Source organism: Pinus tabuliformis, chromosome J, assembly GCF_031772625.1.
Source record: "Pinus tabuliformis cultivar Carrire ecotype Pingquan chromosome J, CPIR1, whole genome shotgun sequence".
In the NCBI taxonomy this organism is placed as follows: domain Eukaryota; kingdom Viridiplantae; phylum Streptophyta; class Pinopsida; order Pinales; family Pinaceae; genus Pinus; species Pinus tabuliformis.
The window spans coordinates 418,938,750-418,957,532 of NC_142295.1; the positions used below are offsets into that span (position 1 = coordinate 418,938,750).

General features: G+C 37.4%; 1 protein-coding gene across 1 annotated transcript in view; it reads left to right on the forward strand.

The window, feature by feature from the left end:
• The window catches only part of LOC149227612 (putative LRR receptor-like serine/threonine-protein kinase At1g56140), an 872,347-nt gene that overhangs the window by 579,413 nt on the left and 274,151 nt on the right, over positions 1-18,783 (forward strand). The window contains exon 6 of the mRNA XM_089380551.1: positions 4,779-4,844. Coding sequence (XP_089236677.1) covers positions 4,779-4,844 — 66 coding nt within the window. The remainder of the gene's footprint in view (positions 1-4,778; positions 4,845-18,783) is intronic.

An 18,783-nucleotide genomic window follows, 5' to 3' on the forward strand; every position in this document is an offset into this window, starting at 1 on the left:
GCTCTGCTACTCGCACTCCCTCTCGAAATGTGTTGTTCTGTTAGTTGCTACTGCCAATTTGCAACTAGGAAAATCAGATTTCTTGGCGAGAAACTCTCTGAGAGAAATCTCCCTATGCATGTGCGCTTTTCTCTTCCACCTGACGTTGGTTTTTCTATCGCAAAATCCTCTGTGTCCAACCAAGGAATCTTCTCAGTGAACAATTTGAGCTGCAGTTTCTCCCTCTGACTGTTGGAATCACTAATCTGGGCAACTCGATTTTTCTGCCACCCTACCACTGAAAATCAAACTACTACCCCAGCGATTCGGCCGCTTGTCTAGGTACTGCGCTGCCTCTAAAAATTTCGGCTTACTGCTCCCTCTGAGCAGCGAAATTCTCTCTTCCGATTCTGATCTTCTCAGCTGATCACTTGCGCTCTGATACCATGTGAAAATTTCAAAACTATCACAACAACTGGAAATTATTTTCCTAATTGTTAATTTAATTTAACAATTTATTTGTAGTTTCCTACGACAAATACCAAATAATTCACATTGTGATTTTCACAAATAAAATTGCAGAAATAATATCATTGGAATCTGAGAAAATACTAGCACACACACATAAATTTGACACTATTATTTTTGGAAAAATGTCCTCGAAAAAACCCAACTTGGGAAAACCGGTGCAATAATAAGGGTTTTTATTATTATGCAACAATGAAAATCTGAGTACAATCTGGATGCACAAACTAGCAATCCACTATAGGAGAAATTGGCCACAAAAAAATAGTGAGACAAATTTTGTCTCAACCGACATTGATCCAGCTCTGAAACTGGCTCTGAATGGGCTCCACGAAACCCCTGCATCGACCTTTGCATCAAGCCTGTGCAAGCAAGCATACGTTCTGCCTAGAACTGCAACTGATCAAGCTGTCTTCCCAATCCAACCTCTGAGAATGACTCACTGGCCCCTTCCAGAAATCTTCCCGACCTCTAGCAACTGAATCAACCCTTTGTCTGGCCAAATCGAACTCTGCCTTTGAAGCTTCTACACTGCCTCTGCGCAGCCTCACTGCGGAAACTCGGCCCTCTTGTAGCTGACTCTCCGGATCTGGAAAATCTCCTCCAGACTCACTGTCCCTACCCCTCACTCATTGCTTTGATCTCTAGCTCTCCAACAACTACTTTATCTCTCTGGAATCGATCTGCCAAGGAAATCAAACTTCTGACGTTTCTGGTGTATCTTCTCCAAGTGCTGATCGACTTCCTCTTACAATCCACTGTTGGAGCACCAACAACCAAGATTAAAACTTAATCAATGGCTAGGATCATCTTGTAGTCATCCATGTGAGTTTCTAGATGATTCGCACCTTGACTTAATTAATTTTGATTAATTAGCCATATTCCCTAAGTTTAGACTTAGGAAATATTAAAAAATGATCTAATAATCTAATTAAGTAATTTCTAAGTGTAATTTCAAAAAACAATTTATGGGTTTTGGAGATCTCATGTATTCTAGCCTCTCCACAAAATTTTGTGGCTAGAACACATCCGATGCTACAGAAACTAACACTGTTATGGTGGAGGCCCATAGCACTCAACGCTCACCCTACAAGTGCCAATGTGACCCTCTGGAGGGCTTGAACCCCATATAGGGAGACCAAACCCAAATGGAGACCCACCTGTAATCCTGCATAAAATCCAATGCGTATCCTTTCCCTCCATTACAACAAATCATTAGAATAATCAAGTAAAAGAGTTTACAAATCATGGAATCAAATGGGTACTTCATGGTAGCATGCCCTTCCATAGTGGGATTTGGCATGTACAGGTATCTAAAAGCTTAATAAGGGGTTTAACCAAGGACCCTATTAGGTGGTTTTAGCCTTTAAAGGGGGTGGAAATCCATGGTACATCCATCAAGTGGTAAGTGGCTTGTGATACAATGATGGAATGGAGTGGGGACCAGGGGAAGGCTCCAAGCCACATGTCATGGTACATGGGTATAGGAAGCCCACACTTGGATATATGAGTGTAGGAGGGAACAATCGTGGTACATGAGTTACCCCAAGCTTTGTTTTTCACTCTTCTTCACATGCCTTTTGCCTTCGATTGATTTTTCTTCATAACCGCTCGGGGCTCCTGGGAATGAGAGCATGATGTGTAGGATATAGCAGTAGATACCCCCTTTAAGGTGGGGCAGGTCATTGCCCACTAGGGGTTGGTACAATCATGGGTTCCTTAATGTGGAAGGGACTCATCTAGGGCCCGTAGGAACCAGGGTGATCGCCATAGATAAGGGGTAGAGCTGATGTTTGGCTTTTGCCCACATGCTAAATTTGTATGTCCCAACCATATTTTTCATTTTGTAGTACATTTCTTGTTGAAAGTGGCCAAATTATGCTTTTTCTTTTCTTTTTAGCTGCATCAACCTCCAGGGCATCATTCCAGGCCCAACCCAAGGTGTGGGTAAGGGAAAGGGGAGGTTAACGCTTTGTGGACCTAGTGGACAAATGTGGACCTGGATGGGAAAAATGATAGATGGGGTTAAAATGAGCGAAGGGGTGTGATTCATATGGTGTCGGGAAGCAGAACCACACAACCAAATTCAGGATTTCCCATGTAATTCCAACCCTAAAGCTAATATCCAGTAAAGGAGATCCCACGGGACTAGGATAGAAGGTTAACCACCAAATTGGGCAGAGGAGACAAGAGTATAGACCTAGCCCACTCTTTCCATCGAATCCCCCCAACAATTCATGCCCAAAAGTGTCCATGATAAGTAAATATAATTACTAAACTATACCAATGAAAATCTATACCTTCGGGGTTGGGAGGCCCACCTTCAAATATACGATCATAACAGATGGGCGAGGGACCACATGGTTGGCTCAAGTGGCAGAGATAGTGGCACATCAAGCTATCTGGTCGCTGAAAGGGGTTGCTGACTGCCCATTGAGGACCATCTAGGAGAAAAAATTTCTCCTACGGATATCACCCACAAAGTGGTGGGTAACAAGACCGGGTTGACTTTTTGACCACTTGGACCATTTTGCATTGAGAATCATGAACTACATTTGGAAACATGAAAGTTGCCACAAGAGACCGCTATGTTGTGAGAGCTATCACGAGTAATATTGCACCAAGGCTAAGGTCACCTATAGAATTTGTAGACACTAACCATGTGGAATGACATAGGTGCACCTTGGCGTGTGCTGGGTTGGCTCATACACTAGTGATCACCCCTACAAATGCAGGTTCCCATAAAACCATGAGTCCTCATGAGAAGTCCACCAAGGTTCTCTAAGCCAGTTAGGGACGAGCTTGCCTATGTGAAGCTTTCAAGAGATAGGACATGGTCTGGCCAAAACAAATGGATACACACTCAAACTGACAAGACACATGTCTAGGATACCTAATACAGGGCCTCACATGGTTTTTACTAGCTTTAACTTGCGACCTCGGGCTTACAATGGTGGTGAATGATGCACTGAAAACATCTCTGTATCCCCACTGACAGATGGGTAACAATTATGATAATATTAAAGGTCTATCACTTTTGTCCCCTATATATATCTAATAAAATTAGAGTGGGAAATTGTGGCAATTCTCTTCTTGCACTTTGGTTCATGTGCAAGTATTTTCACTTCTACTCTACTTGTGCACATATCCTGAAGTGCTATATTTATTTTCTTCTGTCAATGCGATTTTCTTGCATTGTGTTTCCTGTCATTCTCATTTAGGAACCCTTTTCCTTTGATTTGTTAATTCAATTGCTTGTATTTTTTTTCTTTATGAAGAGTTTTTTAATGCTGTTCGAGTCACTTGCAAACTCTCAAGGATAACATGCTGCTAACTAATTAAAAATGTGCAAGTGGATTAATAGAATTTACCATAGAAATCCCAATAAATTTAATCTATTGATTTCAAAAGAATTTTTTTATATCTTATTTTTCAATGATCATTCTGTTAATGTTCAGTGGATCATTGTCAATTCTTTAACACTGATCCAGATATTATTGAACAATTTAAACTAAAATATAATTTTAACTTTGATGTCTAAACCTAATATGAAAATAAACTTGTTTTGAAGAAACCTTCTAAAATTTCTCCACCTCCTATGCATTACTCGGACTGTGATTTTCTTGACTGGACCCAGCTTGAGCATGCTTCTAGCTGGACATTTAGTACTGCTACTATATCCATTTACGCTTCATTCTTCTGGTTTTACAATGTGATGCAGGTTGTGTTTTGCAAGAGGAGTGATATGATTTGCATGTCATAGGAATGTACTACTGCTCTTGTTTTCTATATATTACTATTAAACCTTTTATTTTTGCAGAGTCAGAATTGTGTTTTCTTCCACTGAACATCCACCACATTACATGAATTGAGTGTGTGGTACTCCTAGAACGAGTGATAAACTTCTTATCTGGAGCATATGTGACCAGAAGTTTGAATTTGATAAATATCATAGTCTAGTTTAAACAATATAGCATACAGTTTAATTTGATTACTTTTATCAACAGCCTTATTCTTGCATGCTTACTTGAATGTTTTAATCTGTTAGGGACTTGAGCTTTAATAATTTTACGGGAGGAATTCCAGATTCACTCCAAAATTTGAGCTCTCTGATATACTTGTAAGTGGATTGCTGGACAAAACTATGTTTGATCCAATCAAATACATACAATAATGTGAAATGTAATGATTTTCTCTGAAAATTATATCAACTAATATATGGCAGGTTACAAGTAAAATTCCCTGCAAGATAACTGAGATTGCAATGACTGCAGGTTCCTTGGAAATAACAACCTATCAGGGAAACTTCCTTCCCAAAAGAGTGCATCACTTAAATACATGTAAAAGTGCTCTCTGTCTCTCTCTCTCTCATGCGCATGCACACACACACACTCTAACATACAAACAAATGCATATGCATACCTTCATTTGTTTTCTTATTTATTAGATTCTTGGGTAAGATGTGAATGTCTGCCAAGCCACATAAATATGCATAATTCAAACTGTATTTTGTACAGATGCATGTCCATTTTAGATGCTCCTACAGTAAGTGACTAAATTAATGTGTACTACTAAGAGTGCCCTAAATATATTGTTGTATTTGATGGGAGAAAAGTCAGTTTGATAATCAATGGTTCCATCAACCTAGCATATTTAGCAATGTTATTTATTGAGGTTTGTCACTGTTGCTCACCCCAATAATTAATAGCATTCAAGAACTTCCATTGCAAGCTTACCTTTCTAATGAATAATTTCCAACAGTTATTGAAGCAAGATTACCCAAATAAAAAAGAAATTGTAATGTACCCTGCCACCCCTATAAATCATTTGAGGTGATGGGGAACTCGAAACAACACAAACTTGCACTCTCTGATACCAATTTAAATGAAAATTGATTTCATTGGCTGGCTGTAGTGTTCAACAGTGGAAGCAAATTGCAACAGCCTTAAAACATTCAATTTTGATTCTATGACATGCATGCAGTCCTACAGTGCTTTCATCCAAAATTATGCAAATTAAATATAAAACACAAACTCAACAAACCAAAATAATAAAATACAGAATAAGAAACTCATTATATTAAGTTTTAACAATTTACAAATGCTTATAGCATAATAGAAAAACACCTATGTTCTTGGGGAAATAATCCAACTGGCTACAAATGAAAGATGTTCCTCCTAGCCATAGGCTCTCTGTCACACTTAATATTTCTATGACAATGGCCATCTCCAAGCTGAGGCTATGAATCTAGAGGGTGAAGCCTGGATCTAAGTCTTCTTAATCAACCCACAACGTGGAAGATTCTCACATGAAATAAATCTTTTGCTATCCCAATCAACCAACACTATTCCCCTCTTGTCCTGTACCACACCAAGAATGAGACCCTTTCATTTGCTGACTAGTCTTTCAGGCTATTTGACTACCGAGAGTGCTCTAGCATAGGCTGGACAGCAAATCTCTACTGTTGGATCCAGGAATTGAATTTTCAACTGTAAGATAGATTTCCCTCTACCTCGTCCATCAAGCCAAGTTACCTATTGGTTTACAAGAAATCTGTCTGTAATTCCTTATAATTTTCTCTCACAGAAACACTTAAATTGCTATTATAAAGTACAGTGACAGGACAGCATAAACTTGCATGGAAGTTCACTACAATTGCCAGAGAATAATTATTTTTCCTCCTTCCACGGTTCCACCTATACTATAATTCGTGCAACAACAATACTTTGTTTCATAACAATGCCGTACCTTTCTCGTAGCAGCCAACTCAACACCAATCAGTTGAATTCCACCCTGGCATGGGAAAAAGCATGGGATATATAATATATTTGCATGTTGAGAATCCTCCACATGTTGACTTGAGAAGCCCATGTTTCTCGTTAATGTACCTAATCCCAAAGTTATTAAGATCATAAGCAAGGTTTAGGAACTTGGGATAATATAAATCAGGGATTAACATTCAAGGCTGTATAATCAAAGGTTTAAGGACTTATGTTAAGTCGTTAGGTAAAGTTTTCCACTTTAGCCACTGTAAATATTTCTATAAACCCCCTTTCACTTCCCCCACTTATGGAATCATAGCCCCCTATTACCCCTTGGGGAGGTGCCATAGTAATTTTTGAGACAACACCATTGTAGGTCCAAAGAGATGCAAGTCAAAAGCCTTGTAGCCTTGTGATGACTATGTATTAAGGTATCCTAGGCATATTATGGTCAGCCATGCCTGGTCCTTTTAGTCTCCACTCTCAAGTCCTTTCGTCCATGATAGGATTGGAGGCCTTGGGATGGATTTACTAGGACTCATGGTTTAGAGGAACCATTGGTTTTGTAGGGGTGATCACCCTATGCAGGGCCAGTCCAGCCAATGTCTTGAGCACACCTATGTCTTTTCCACATGGTCATTTTTCATAGAGTTGGTATGCATCTCATTTGGCCATGGTAGTATAATTCAGTTTCTCCACATGGTAGTCTCACAGCTCACAACATTCCATGGTTTATGGGGAATTGCACAGACCCCAATGTAGAGGGCTCTCGAGACCAAAATTCAACAGCAGATCAAAGCTAAGTTACCAGGATTCGGATACGGATACGGAAACGGATACGGATTCGGATCCGGATCCGCCAATGTTTTGAAAAGTCAGGATCCGGATACGCGAAGGAAACAACAAGTACAAATAATATAAATATTTTTTTTATAATTTTAAAAATAAGAATTATAAATTTTATAATATATAGTTTATATATATTTGTAAAATGTAATACTTATATAAAATAATTAATATATTCCATTAATAAGCTTAGAATTAATATATTTTTATGTATTAAATAATAAGTATTCATACAAATTAAATAGTTTATAATTAACGTAAAACATAATAATAACTATTATAAAAATTATTATTATTATAGTTTATAAATTACCTATTAAAATTTTTTTATTATAAATTAAATTAAAGAACAAAACTATTGAGATTCATTTATAAAGTGAATTGAATTATAAATTATCAAGATAAAGTATCGGAGACCAAACTCTTGGGAGCTGGGAATTTAAAATATTTAATTATTATAAATTAAATTAAAGTGAATTGAATTATAAATTATCAAGATAAAGTATCGGAGACCAAACTCTTGGGAGCTGGGAATTTAAAATATTTAATTATTATAAATTAAATTAAAGAACAAAACTATTTAGATTCATTTATAAAATGAATTGGATTAGAAATTTAATAAGATAAAGTATCAGAGACCAAACACTTGGGAGATGGGAAGTTAAAATCCACGTTAAGTGCTATGTGGGCAAAATAATTTTACGTGGAAACTGGAGGCTAACAATCGCGTGACACACATATGTTCCGACAGACATTTATCAATGTTAAATAATATGTTAAATGCCCATTTCAATAATCGTTTGACGCACATATGTTCTGACAGACTTTTATTACCCAACTGGTCCAGCCAACGCACCTTCATTTGCAGAATCGATCAAGCCGCCGCCATAGAACACATGATTTTGTAGGTTTGGATTTATTTACTACGAAAGGTTCATTATTTTTGAAAGTGACTCTTAAAGTGCACAGTGCGGATCCCAGTGGATCCGGATCCGGATCCGTATCTGATCCGGGGATCCGCGGATCCAACTACCTAGCCCCACGGATCCGGTAACATAGGATCAAAGTATTCATCAAGAGGCATACTTGAAATGCCACATTGAAATTTTCTTGAAAATAAGCTATTTCAAGAAAAATTACTCCTCTATGGTGGCTACACTCTCTCTTAGGCATGCGGGGGTAAAAATGGTCAAAAAAAGATCATTCTTTGACATGCATGGACAAAATTTATGTCAAAGTTGAAATAAATCATGCTTTGGACAAAACCCATATGCCACAATCTATCAATGAGGCAAGGAATTACCCATGCAAGCAAAACTTGACCTCATTTCCAGCTCACGCGTGGTGAATTCAAGGGATCTAGAGGTAACATCCAGGTCCAAATGGGGCATGTGATAGGTTATTGAAATCCTCATCTGGTCTATCTCCCTTAAACAAACGTCGGACAAATATGATAGGGAGTTTTCTCCACAAGGACATTTTTGGAATTGGTCAAAACACATGCAAACAAACATGTGGGAGTCAAAAAGGGTCAAACTACCTATAGGAGCCCCCTAAGCTATTCATTCGACTATTATCCCTCTCATTTAGTTTGGTCGAGGTCAAATCAAGCTCATCCTCTCCAAGCCAAGCCTCTTGTGACTTAATCATTTCTTTTTATACGTAGTAATTATTTTTATGAAATGACAGTCTCCAACATGTCGATGACAAGTCATATAATAGTATTTTGGGAGAGAGTCAAACTAGCTGTTAGAAGAAGGATTAAAAAAAGCCAGATCCTCCTCCCATTTTTGTTGTTGTGAACTGCGAGATCATATGTCATTCAACAAAATTACTTTTCGAGTGCAAAGAATTTTTTATGGGTTGGTTTTTCTATTCCTCTTCTTAGCTTTATGCTGCAATAGTTCTTTATAGAATAGATATAGGTACTTCATGTTACTACAAGGCAAGTGGGTTGATCCGTTGAGGGACAATGGTCACATGGAAGGGGAGATTGTTGATTTCTGGTAGCATCAAATGTGCTCTTAGCCTCAAAATTTGCAGGGAGGCTAGGAAACATGTATTCTGGAATCCCCAGAAATCGTTTTGGGAAATTCCACCTGAAGGCAATTTTATTGAAATAATTAATTATTTTTAATGGATTCCTAAGTCTAAACTTAGGAAATTAAAATAATTAAAGGGTATTAATTACATTGGGTGTGAAATTTCTAAAAGAAGACGAGGATCAAGTCAAAATGATATGAGCCATTGATTAGAATCTAATCTGGGTCGTTGATTATTCAACAAGAAGATTATAAGGACTTCGATGGGCATTTGGACAACACACCAGGCAGATACTCAGTTGCCCAAGTAAATCAATTTTCTCACTGGCTGAAGTTCGGCAAGAGAAAATCGAATCAGAGGGTGAGTTGCAGGTGAGAGGGAGAGGGTATCAGCAATAGTCAGGAGTGCAAGAAACAACAGGGAGAGGTAGCGCAGAAGAGGGACGCAGATCACCCATGCGGAGGCAATGACATAGGGATAGCGCAGTCACTACACAGAGGGTGACGCAGTGTGGCTAGCATGAGGGCAGCAGGTCCTCTCAAGTGTCATAAATTCACTATGGAGTGGAGAAATTTGTTTGTAAAATTTCTCTCAGTGATTCTTCTTTTATTCTGCTCTCTGTAAATTGTACATGAGATTTTGCTGAAGAATAATAAAAGAAACTCTCATTTACTGCACCGATTTTCCCACATTGGGTTTTTTTCGAGGACAATTGTCCAAAAACAACTATATTAATGTGTTATTGTTGTGTTGGTATTTTCCTTACATTTATTTTTCACAGTAATTAATTTTTGAAGACTGTAGTGTATGTATTTCGATATTTGCCATAGACAACTGCAAATAATTTGTTTCAGTAAATTAACAAATAGAAGAAATATTATTAGTTGTTGCAGTAAGATTTGGAATTTCCAGATTTTCACAAAGATCAGAGTGATAGACTTGATATTTCCCTTCACTGGCATCAAAAGTTCATCGAACCCAAGTATTGGATAGACCCTTATCAGGGGTCCCTTAAGTGAGGGTGAGATCTAGCTTGTTAACACAGTTGGCCTAGTGGTTGGAGATATCTCAAAGGAGAAGATACTTTGAGTAGGATTTGGGTGTCAATACACTATTTAGGACTAGAAATGGGTGAGATAATCACTAGAGTCCAATCCTATTCTCTAGTCCAAAGTGCATTACTAATATAGAGGGTGTTTTGATTGTGATCTAGCAATCAAGGAGGTTAAATCAAGGTCAAGGTAATGTGAAAATTTGGAGACCCAAATTTCTACTGCAACAACTGATTAAGTATCTTCTATTTGTTAAATTATTGAACAAATTATTTATTGCATCCTATAGCAAATACCGAAACTAATACACTGCAACCTTCACCAATTAAATTAAATGCGGAAACAAGAAACTGAGCAAGAAAGAAATACACAACACATGACACCGTTATTTTTGGACAAATGTCCCCGAAAAAACCCAATGCAGGAAAACCGGTGAAGCAGCTGAGGGTTTTAATTATTATGCAGTAGTAAATCTGAGTACAATTCGTTGGATGCCCAATTGGCTATCCGATACAAAGAGAAACTGGCAAAAAGGTTAGTGAGAGAAATCTCACACTGTTTCTATTCTGATCAAGGGCTTGCTGTTTGGCCCCACGCTACCTCTGTGCAGCTTCTGCGTCAACCTTACGTAGAACTACGCCACTCTGGTTGGGCTCTGTGTCAATCCCTCTGTTGATCTCCTGCTGACTAGAAATTAGATCTCTGAGCCTTCTAGTTGATGAGCACCAGTATTGCAGCAAGAACGTTGCAACGCCTAGGGCTACCAACTTTACTTTATCAACCCGGGGTTCATACAAACTTGGAGGTGACAGTGTTGTATACACAAGCAGATGCGATGGGTCCACTCTTTGTCACTGCTAGGCTGGCGATGGACCACTATGATTTCTCAAACCAGCCTTCTATTGATTCAAAAAAAGCTTGATTACCAATGAGGAAAGGGGGAATTTTCACTAACTGAAATATTGTCTCCTGTAGTAAGGAAAGACTAAAATCAAATGCTTAAACACACCACTCATCTAACTAATTGCTAAGAGGCTTTACTTCAAAAGAATGCTAAGTTAACATGTGTGTAATCCTACTGTCCTAGGCATGCAATTTGAAATAACCAAACACTCTACTGTTGTGTATGTAAATGAACATAATAACACTTTTTTTCCTTCTTGTCCTTTTTTTGTGTGAAAAATATGAATGCTAAATCCTCTTGGTGATGTGCCAGGTGGGTTAGAGCAGTGTTGTGAAAAGCGCGATTAAATCGCGCTTTTTTCCCCTCGCCGATTTAATCGCGCTTTTTACACGAAAAAATCGGCTTTTTTTTTCCCGATTTTTTTCCTGAAAAAAGCATGCTTTTTTCGAAAAAAGTGCGATTTTTTCCGACAAAAGCGCCGGGTATCGGGGTAGCGCGATTTATAATGAGTTTTTCGGTTTTTTTTTGTCATTTGGACAGTGGGTGCACACGGAAGGAGGAGGAGGTGTTGGAGAGCAGCTGAAGAGGGTTTGTGACCAAATCTAAGTGCTTAGAGGACAAATTCAAGAGGAGACCACCGATTTCTCCATAGAAACAGTATGTTGATTAATTATTTTTTGTTTTCTTTGTTTAAAAACATTGTTTTTCTATGTTTTTCATTGTTTTTCGTTGGGAAACTTCATATGGGCACTGTTGTCGCGCAGATTGACACGACAACGCTCAGACCGGGGGCTGTCACTCTGATCCCCGATCCCTCCGTTTAACCCTGTCTCCCGCGGCTAAGGGGGGTAGTCCCTGTGAGATGATGAGACCAACTGTCGACCAGTTGGTTGGGAGACACGAGACACGATTAAAATAAGCACTAAAATGATTTGATTAATTTAGCAGACCAGTGCCTTAAGAGATTGTTATTAAAACGATTACTTGTTAGATGATATAGAAACATAAACTGTGAACAACAATCATCTATCATCACAATGCTCATAGAACGATTAAAACGATATCCAGCAACCGAGAATTTTAAAGAGATGAATGCTTTAAACCACCACGAATCATAAACCATTAACCAGATATCAATTTCGCATCTCGACTTGAAAATTTAGATCTCAGCATGAAAGATACGACAATTCCCGAAAATAACTGGATCTGACGAAGAAATTTTCCACAAATTTTTTTATACTTTTTTCGAAGTTTTTTAAATCTTTTTTCAATTTTTTATTTTTCAATATTATAAAAATGAAAATTAAAAAATCTAAAAGTTTAAAATTTAAAATCTATTCTAAAACTAAATTAAACTAAAAATAAAATAAGTCCCTTTTTTATTTATTTTTTTAAAACCAAACTAAGTCAAAAATCAAAAATCTAATTAAAAAAAAAAAAAAAAAAAAATTCTAATTTAAGACTAATTGCTAAATCTAAATTCTAAAACGTAAATATTTTTTGCTTTTTTATGAATTTACATCAAAATGAAACTAAAAAAAAGAATTAACATTTAAAAAAATAAACTACGTAACTATCCTAAATTAAAATCTAAATGACAAAACTACGCTAAAACCTAACTATAAAATCTATAAAATGAAACTATGCAAAACCTTTTAAATACATTAAATCTAATCCTAAAGAAAAATGAACCAACACTAACCTACGCTGATAAAAAAAAAGAAATCAAAGCGTATTTAAAAATCGGGAATGAGAGCCAAAGATTCCTGTGCGTGCATATGCGATATTGACAATACAGCGTGGGACTCAGGATGCAAACAGAAAACTGAGGTGATAATGAGAACGTGACAGGGTTCGAAGGGAAAACGAGGGTCTGCGTGACGGGAACGAATGCGTAAACCAGTGAATGGCGTGAAGCAAGCCCTAGAAACGCACTGCGACCCAGTCAATAAATCGATGAATGCCCAAATCAATATAGAACAGATGCAATCGATATCCCTGGCCGGAAAAGATTTAACGCACGCGGAGAAAAAAAAAAAAAACTCGAGAAAGGATGGCAGGGGTTTGATACTTACCTGGACAGACGCAATGATTTGATTTCACCTGTTGAAGACTTCGACAATGACCCTGGCTGTCAACTGCGATATCTCAGGATATAATACTTGATGCAGTCGATAAATTTCTTGCCAAATCTGAAAACGCTGTTTGCCTGACGGAATCTCGTGCCGGTATTCGAAATGCAAATGGCGGTGAGTACGAGTCAGCTGAGTTCATATAACCCAAAATTTTTTTTGATGCTGCCAGATCAACGGCATGAAACAGCTAGCAATCTTAACCCAGCCACGCAGATGGTTATTTAAATGCTGAATTGGTTTTCCAGTGAACTTGATTGAAAAACCAATGCTGCCAGTTCAGGCGAAAAATGCAATCCTGATCTCCTTCTGAAAATCTGGTCCTGATGGAAACCCTATACAAGAAAACAGAAAAAAAAAAAACCCTCATGAAAACTGTAAAAGAAAAATCTTGAAATATGAAACCCTAGATCAGAAAACTAATGTACAGATTTGGCCCCTTAACAGCTAGATTCAGCAATAAGCACGGAAATATTTTGGAGAAACAGAAATTTCAGATCGTCACTGTGAAGAACTTCAGAAAATCTCTCATGCAAACTTAGAAAATAAACCGAATGATAAACCCAGGATCAAATCCAACTGGGCTCAGCAAAAAATGCTTGCGGGAGTTGGCTGGTTCAGCCGAGAACTTCCCCGAATGCCCACAAAATTTCCTTCAATGATGTTTTCTGCACAGCTCAAAACAACCGTCAACAAAGAGGGCAAAAATGCTGCTAGATCTCAAACAGTAATGGAGATACCTACCATTACTTAAGAAACCCTAACAGCACCCAAACCCCAGCAAGTGAACAAGATACCTGTGCTCACAATACTCTACAAAAAGCTATTATTAACAGCTGAAAATAACATATGCAGAAAATTAAAACAATCTCACAGTATTTCAAGAGAGTAACACCAGCAAGATATGGACCCCAAAGTCTTCTTTATTAACCAAAAAAAACAGATTTACAAGAGAGCTTCTTCAGTATCAGACTCACAGATCCAATTGATCTGAAATGACCACCTAAGACCCTATATAAAGGAAATGATCCCAACGGCTAGTTCGAATGATCCATGTAGAAATAATCTCGACCGTTGATGAGGATCAAGACATCTCTTGATCTCATCCGTCGATTTATTCACTTAAAATATTATTATTTTTTAAATTTTAAAATTTTTTGAATTTTTTATTTATTTCATTTTTTTAAAATTTTTTATTATTTATTATTTTATTAAATTTTTAAATTTCTTAATTTTTATTTATTTTATTATTTTATTTCATTTCTTAAATGGATCATCGAACTAAGCCTTTGGAAACATCACCTAGGACCTAGGACTTAGGACTCACGAGGGGATTCAAAACATTTTCAACCCTCAAGACACATTTCATGATGACTTTTTACAATTTACATCTCAAGGGGACAAACCCACTTAATACAGACCCTCACAAAACACCCAGTTCTGCGACACAACTATAATCTAGCAGATCAACACACTAGGATTATCCTAAAGTTCTAATGACAAAATCCATCTCGGCTTTGGGGTCAGGTTTGAAGGAAAACTCTGCCGATCCATGGATCGGTGAAACGAAAAACCTTCCGGGACGTAGATTACCACTAGAAAATTAGGTCTACCTAGGCAATACACATACACGACTCATGTCTGCTAAGATTATTTACAATTCATACATGCAGACTGGGTTTACAATCAAAATGATCAAGTTGCTGATGACTGCAGGATGGCACGGACATGTCGATCAGGTGCTGCCCCTTTTTGCAAAAAAAAAGGGGGTGTACTGCATGGGTAGTTGACCGGTAGAGGTCAACATCTGGCTCTACTTAGGGACACGTTGCTGCTTGCAGGAATGTGAGAATCCAGAATCTGCATCCATACAACACAAAAATAAGTAGCGTCCATCCCAAATCATCATATACATTTAGCACAATAAAGATAAAAGCTCTTCATTTATTAACTATCTAAAGCAGAAACGAAAATGCGGAAAAAACAAGGAGTAGGGTTAGAAATACGATACAAAGGATGCCCCATGGCATCAGATGTGTTCAATATAGTGCATACTGAGCATTTGCCTGCTTTCAGGCAAATCTGTGGGCTGCTTGTCGGATGTGCCATGTCCAATTTTGCATATGGTAGGACTCTTTCCTATCCGAAAATCAAGCTGCTCGCGGCCGTCTGATGAGTCAAATCTTCTTCTTATTTTCTTTCTCTTGCGCTTTTTCTTTCTGGCTGGTTGAATTACTGATGACTTGGTACTTTCTGTTTCAAAGCTATCAGATGAAGTATGTAAGATATGCGTGCTATGTCTTTCTTCATCTTGCATCTGATCTTTATCATTCTTAAGTCTGTCTGGATCACCCTCAATCAACCATCTTTCAATCGAATCAACAACCTCCCAATAATAAGATGAATCTTGTTGCAGCAAATGAGAAGACTCCTGATCTGTTGATGTTTGCTGGTTTCTCCTATCCTCTGCCAGTTGCTGAAACCTTTGAACTTGTATTTTAATGGCATCCATCTGACTAGAGTGTTCAACCTTTGTGGCACTGATTTGTCTGGCATGGTGTTCTTGCATGTCTTTTATTACTTTAACATTCTTTTGCATAAAATTTATTTATTCTTTATGATTCGCTTGCACGTCAGCCAACTGATTATTATGATTGAACGTCATGATAGTCATTTCCTCTTCCATAGTTAGTAACTTGTTTTGCATAGAGTCAATTTCCTTATCATGATCAGCTTTCATGGTCACCATATTTTCCTCTAAGACTGACAACCTGCGTTGCATGATTCTAATTTCTGTTTCATAATTAGTTTTTATGGCCTCAATTTCTTTAGCATGGTGACTTTGCGTGACCTCAATCTCCCTATTACGTTTTTCCAGATGGGTGCATAAAGTTTTCACATCATTGACATAATTAGTTTGATTGATTTCCATATTTCTCACCAGCATCATTAGGTCTCGTATAATTTGCTTTTGCTCTTCTTTTTCATTGTCATTTGTCCCTGATTTTTCACTATCATGAACTTGATCTGCAATATTTCCAGTGGATGACACATTCTGACATGATGAATCGTCTTGGGATTTTTCAGCTGGACCTCTTATCAAATTACTTTCATTCTGTTGCACAATTTTAGAGGCAGAAGGCAAGCTGTTTGGATAACCATATCTATTTTTAAAAGCATCGACAATGTCTTCTAAAGAAGTGAAAGATTCCTTTGGAAAATTGTTAAACCAATTCAAAGCATCATCTTCTAAAGAAAGGACAAATAGGCGCATTTTGATATCTTCATGATTAAACTGAGGGGAGCTACAGTATATGATCATGATGCGAGTAAACAAGACTATATGCCTTCTAACAGCGATTGGATCACCATCCGAGAAAATAGGTAACTTAGGAATGGCATCTTCCGGAAAATCATGGAGACGTTCAGTAAAACGACATGGCTTAAATGAATAAACCATGATGAATGATAAGGGATTAAAAGGATGATAGAACTAGATACCTGCTCAAGAAAATCAAGAGATGAAAACAGTGGAGTCGCCACTTGAACAATGAATCTGATTCTAGGATCCAAAAGGTAACCACAAGCAAATATGAGGAAAGCTTCTTGTCTGGGAAAAATGAGAAAGTGGAGTCGCCACCCAAACAAGAAACAAACCCAAGAGGTGCTACTGATATGGGATGAAAAGATGCCAAAAATATTGAATCTGTCAGCTCAACTGAGAGATGAGAGATGAGAAGATGAATGTCGATGAAACTTCCAGGAACAGAAAAACTCTGTCCCCGGCAATGGCGCCAAAAATTGTTGGCGTTGCCGGGCCAGATGAAAAGAAATGAGAAAAATGATTGTCGTTGAAACGCCGAGAAAACAATGTCCCCGGCAACGGCGCCAAAAAATGTTGGCGTTGCCAGCTCAAACGAATGATAGACAGATGAACGATGAATGATGAAAAGATGTTGAAACACCAAGGACAGAAAAACTCTATCCCCGGCAACGGCGCCAAAAAATGTTGTCGCGCAGATTGACACGACAACGCTCAGACCGAGGGCTGTCACTCTGATCCCCGATCCCTCCGTTTAAGCCTGTCTCCCGCGGCTAAGGGGGGTAGTCCCTATGAGATGATGAGACCAACTGTCGACCAGTTGGTTGGGAGACACGAGACACGATTAAAATAAGAATTAAAATGATTTGATTAATTTAGCAGACCAGTGCCTTAAGAGATTGTTATTAAAACAATTACTTGTTAGATGATATAGAAACATAAACTGTGAACAACAATCATCTATCATCACAATGCTCATAGAACGATTAAAACGATATCCAGCAACCGAGAATTTTAAAGAGATGAATGCTTTAAACCACCACGAATCATAAACCATTAACCAGATATCAATTTCGCATCTCGACTTGAAAATTTAGATCTCAGCATGAAAGATACGACAATTCCCGAAAATAACTGGATCTGACGAAGAAATTTTCCACAAATTTTTTTTTATACTTTTTTCGAAGTTTTTTAAATCTTTTTTCAATTTTTTATTTTTCAATATTATAAAAATGAAAATTAAAAAATCTAAAAGTTTAAAATTTAAAATCTATTCTAAAACTAAATTAAACTAAAAATAAAATAAGTCCCTTTTTTAATTTTTTTTAATTTTATTTTTTTAAAACCAAACTAAGTCAAAAATCAAAAATCTAATTAAAATAAAAAAAAAAAATTCTAATTTAAGACTAATTGCTAAATCTAAATTCTAAAACGTAAATATTTTTTGCTTTTTTATGAATTTACATCAAAATGAAACTAAAAAAAAGAATTAACATTTAAAAAAATAAACTACGTAACTATCCTAAATTAAAATCTAAATGACAAAACTACGCTAAAACCTAACTATAAAATCTATAAAATGAAACTATGCAAAACCTTTTAAATACATTAAATCTAATCCTAAAGAAAAATGAACCAACACTAACCTACGCTGATAAAAAAAAATAAATCAAAGCGTATTTAAAAATCGGGAATGAGAGCCAAAGATTCCTGTGCGTGCATATGCGATATTGACAATACAGCGTGGGATTCAGGATGCAAACAGAAAACTGAGGTGATAATGAGAACGTGACAGGGTTCGAAGGGAAAACGAGGGTCTGCGTGACAGGAACGAATGCGTAAACCAGTGAATGGCGTGAAGCAAGCCCTAGAAACGCACTGCGACCCAGTCAATAAATCGATGAATGCCCAAATCAATATAGAACAGATGCAATCGATATCCCTGGCCAGAAAAGATTTAACGCACGCGGAGAAAAAAAAAAAAAAACTCGGGAAAGGATGGCAGGGGTTTGATACTTACCTGGACAGACGCAATGATTTGATTTCACCTGTTGAAGACTTCGACAATGACCCTGGCCGTCAACTGCGATATCTCAGGATATAATACTTGATGCAGTCGATAAATTTCTTGCCAAATCAGAAAACGCTGTTTTCCTGACGAAATCTCGTGCCGGTATTCGAAAGCAAATGGCGGTGAGGAGTACGAGTCAGCTGAGTT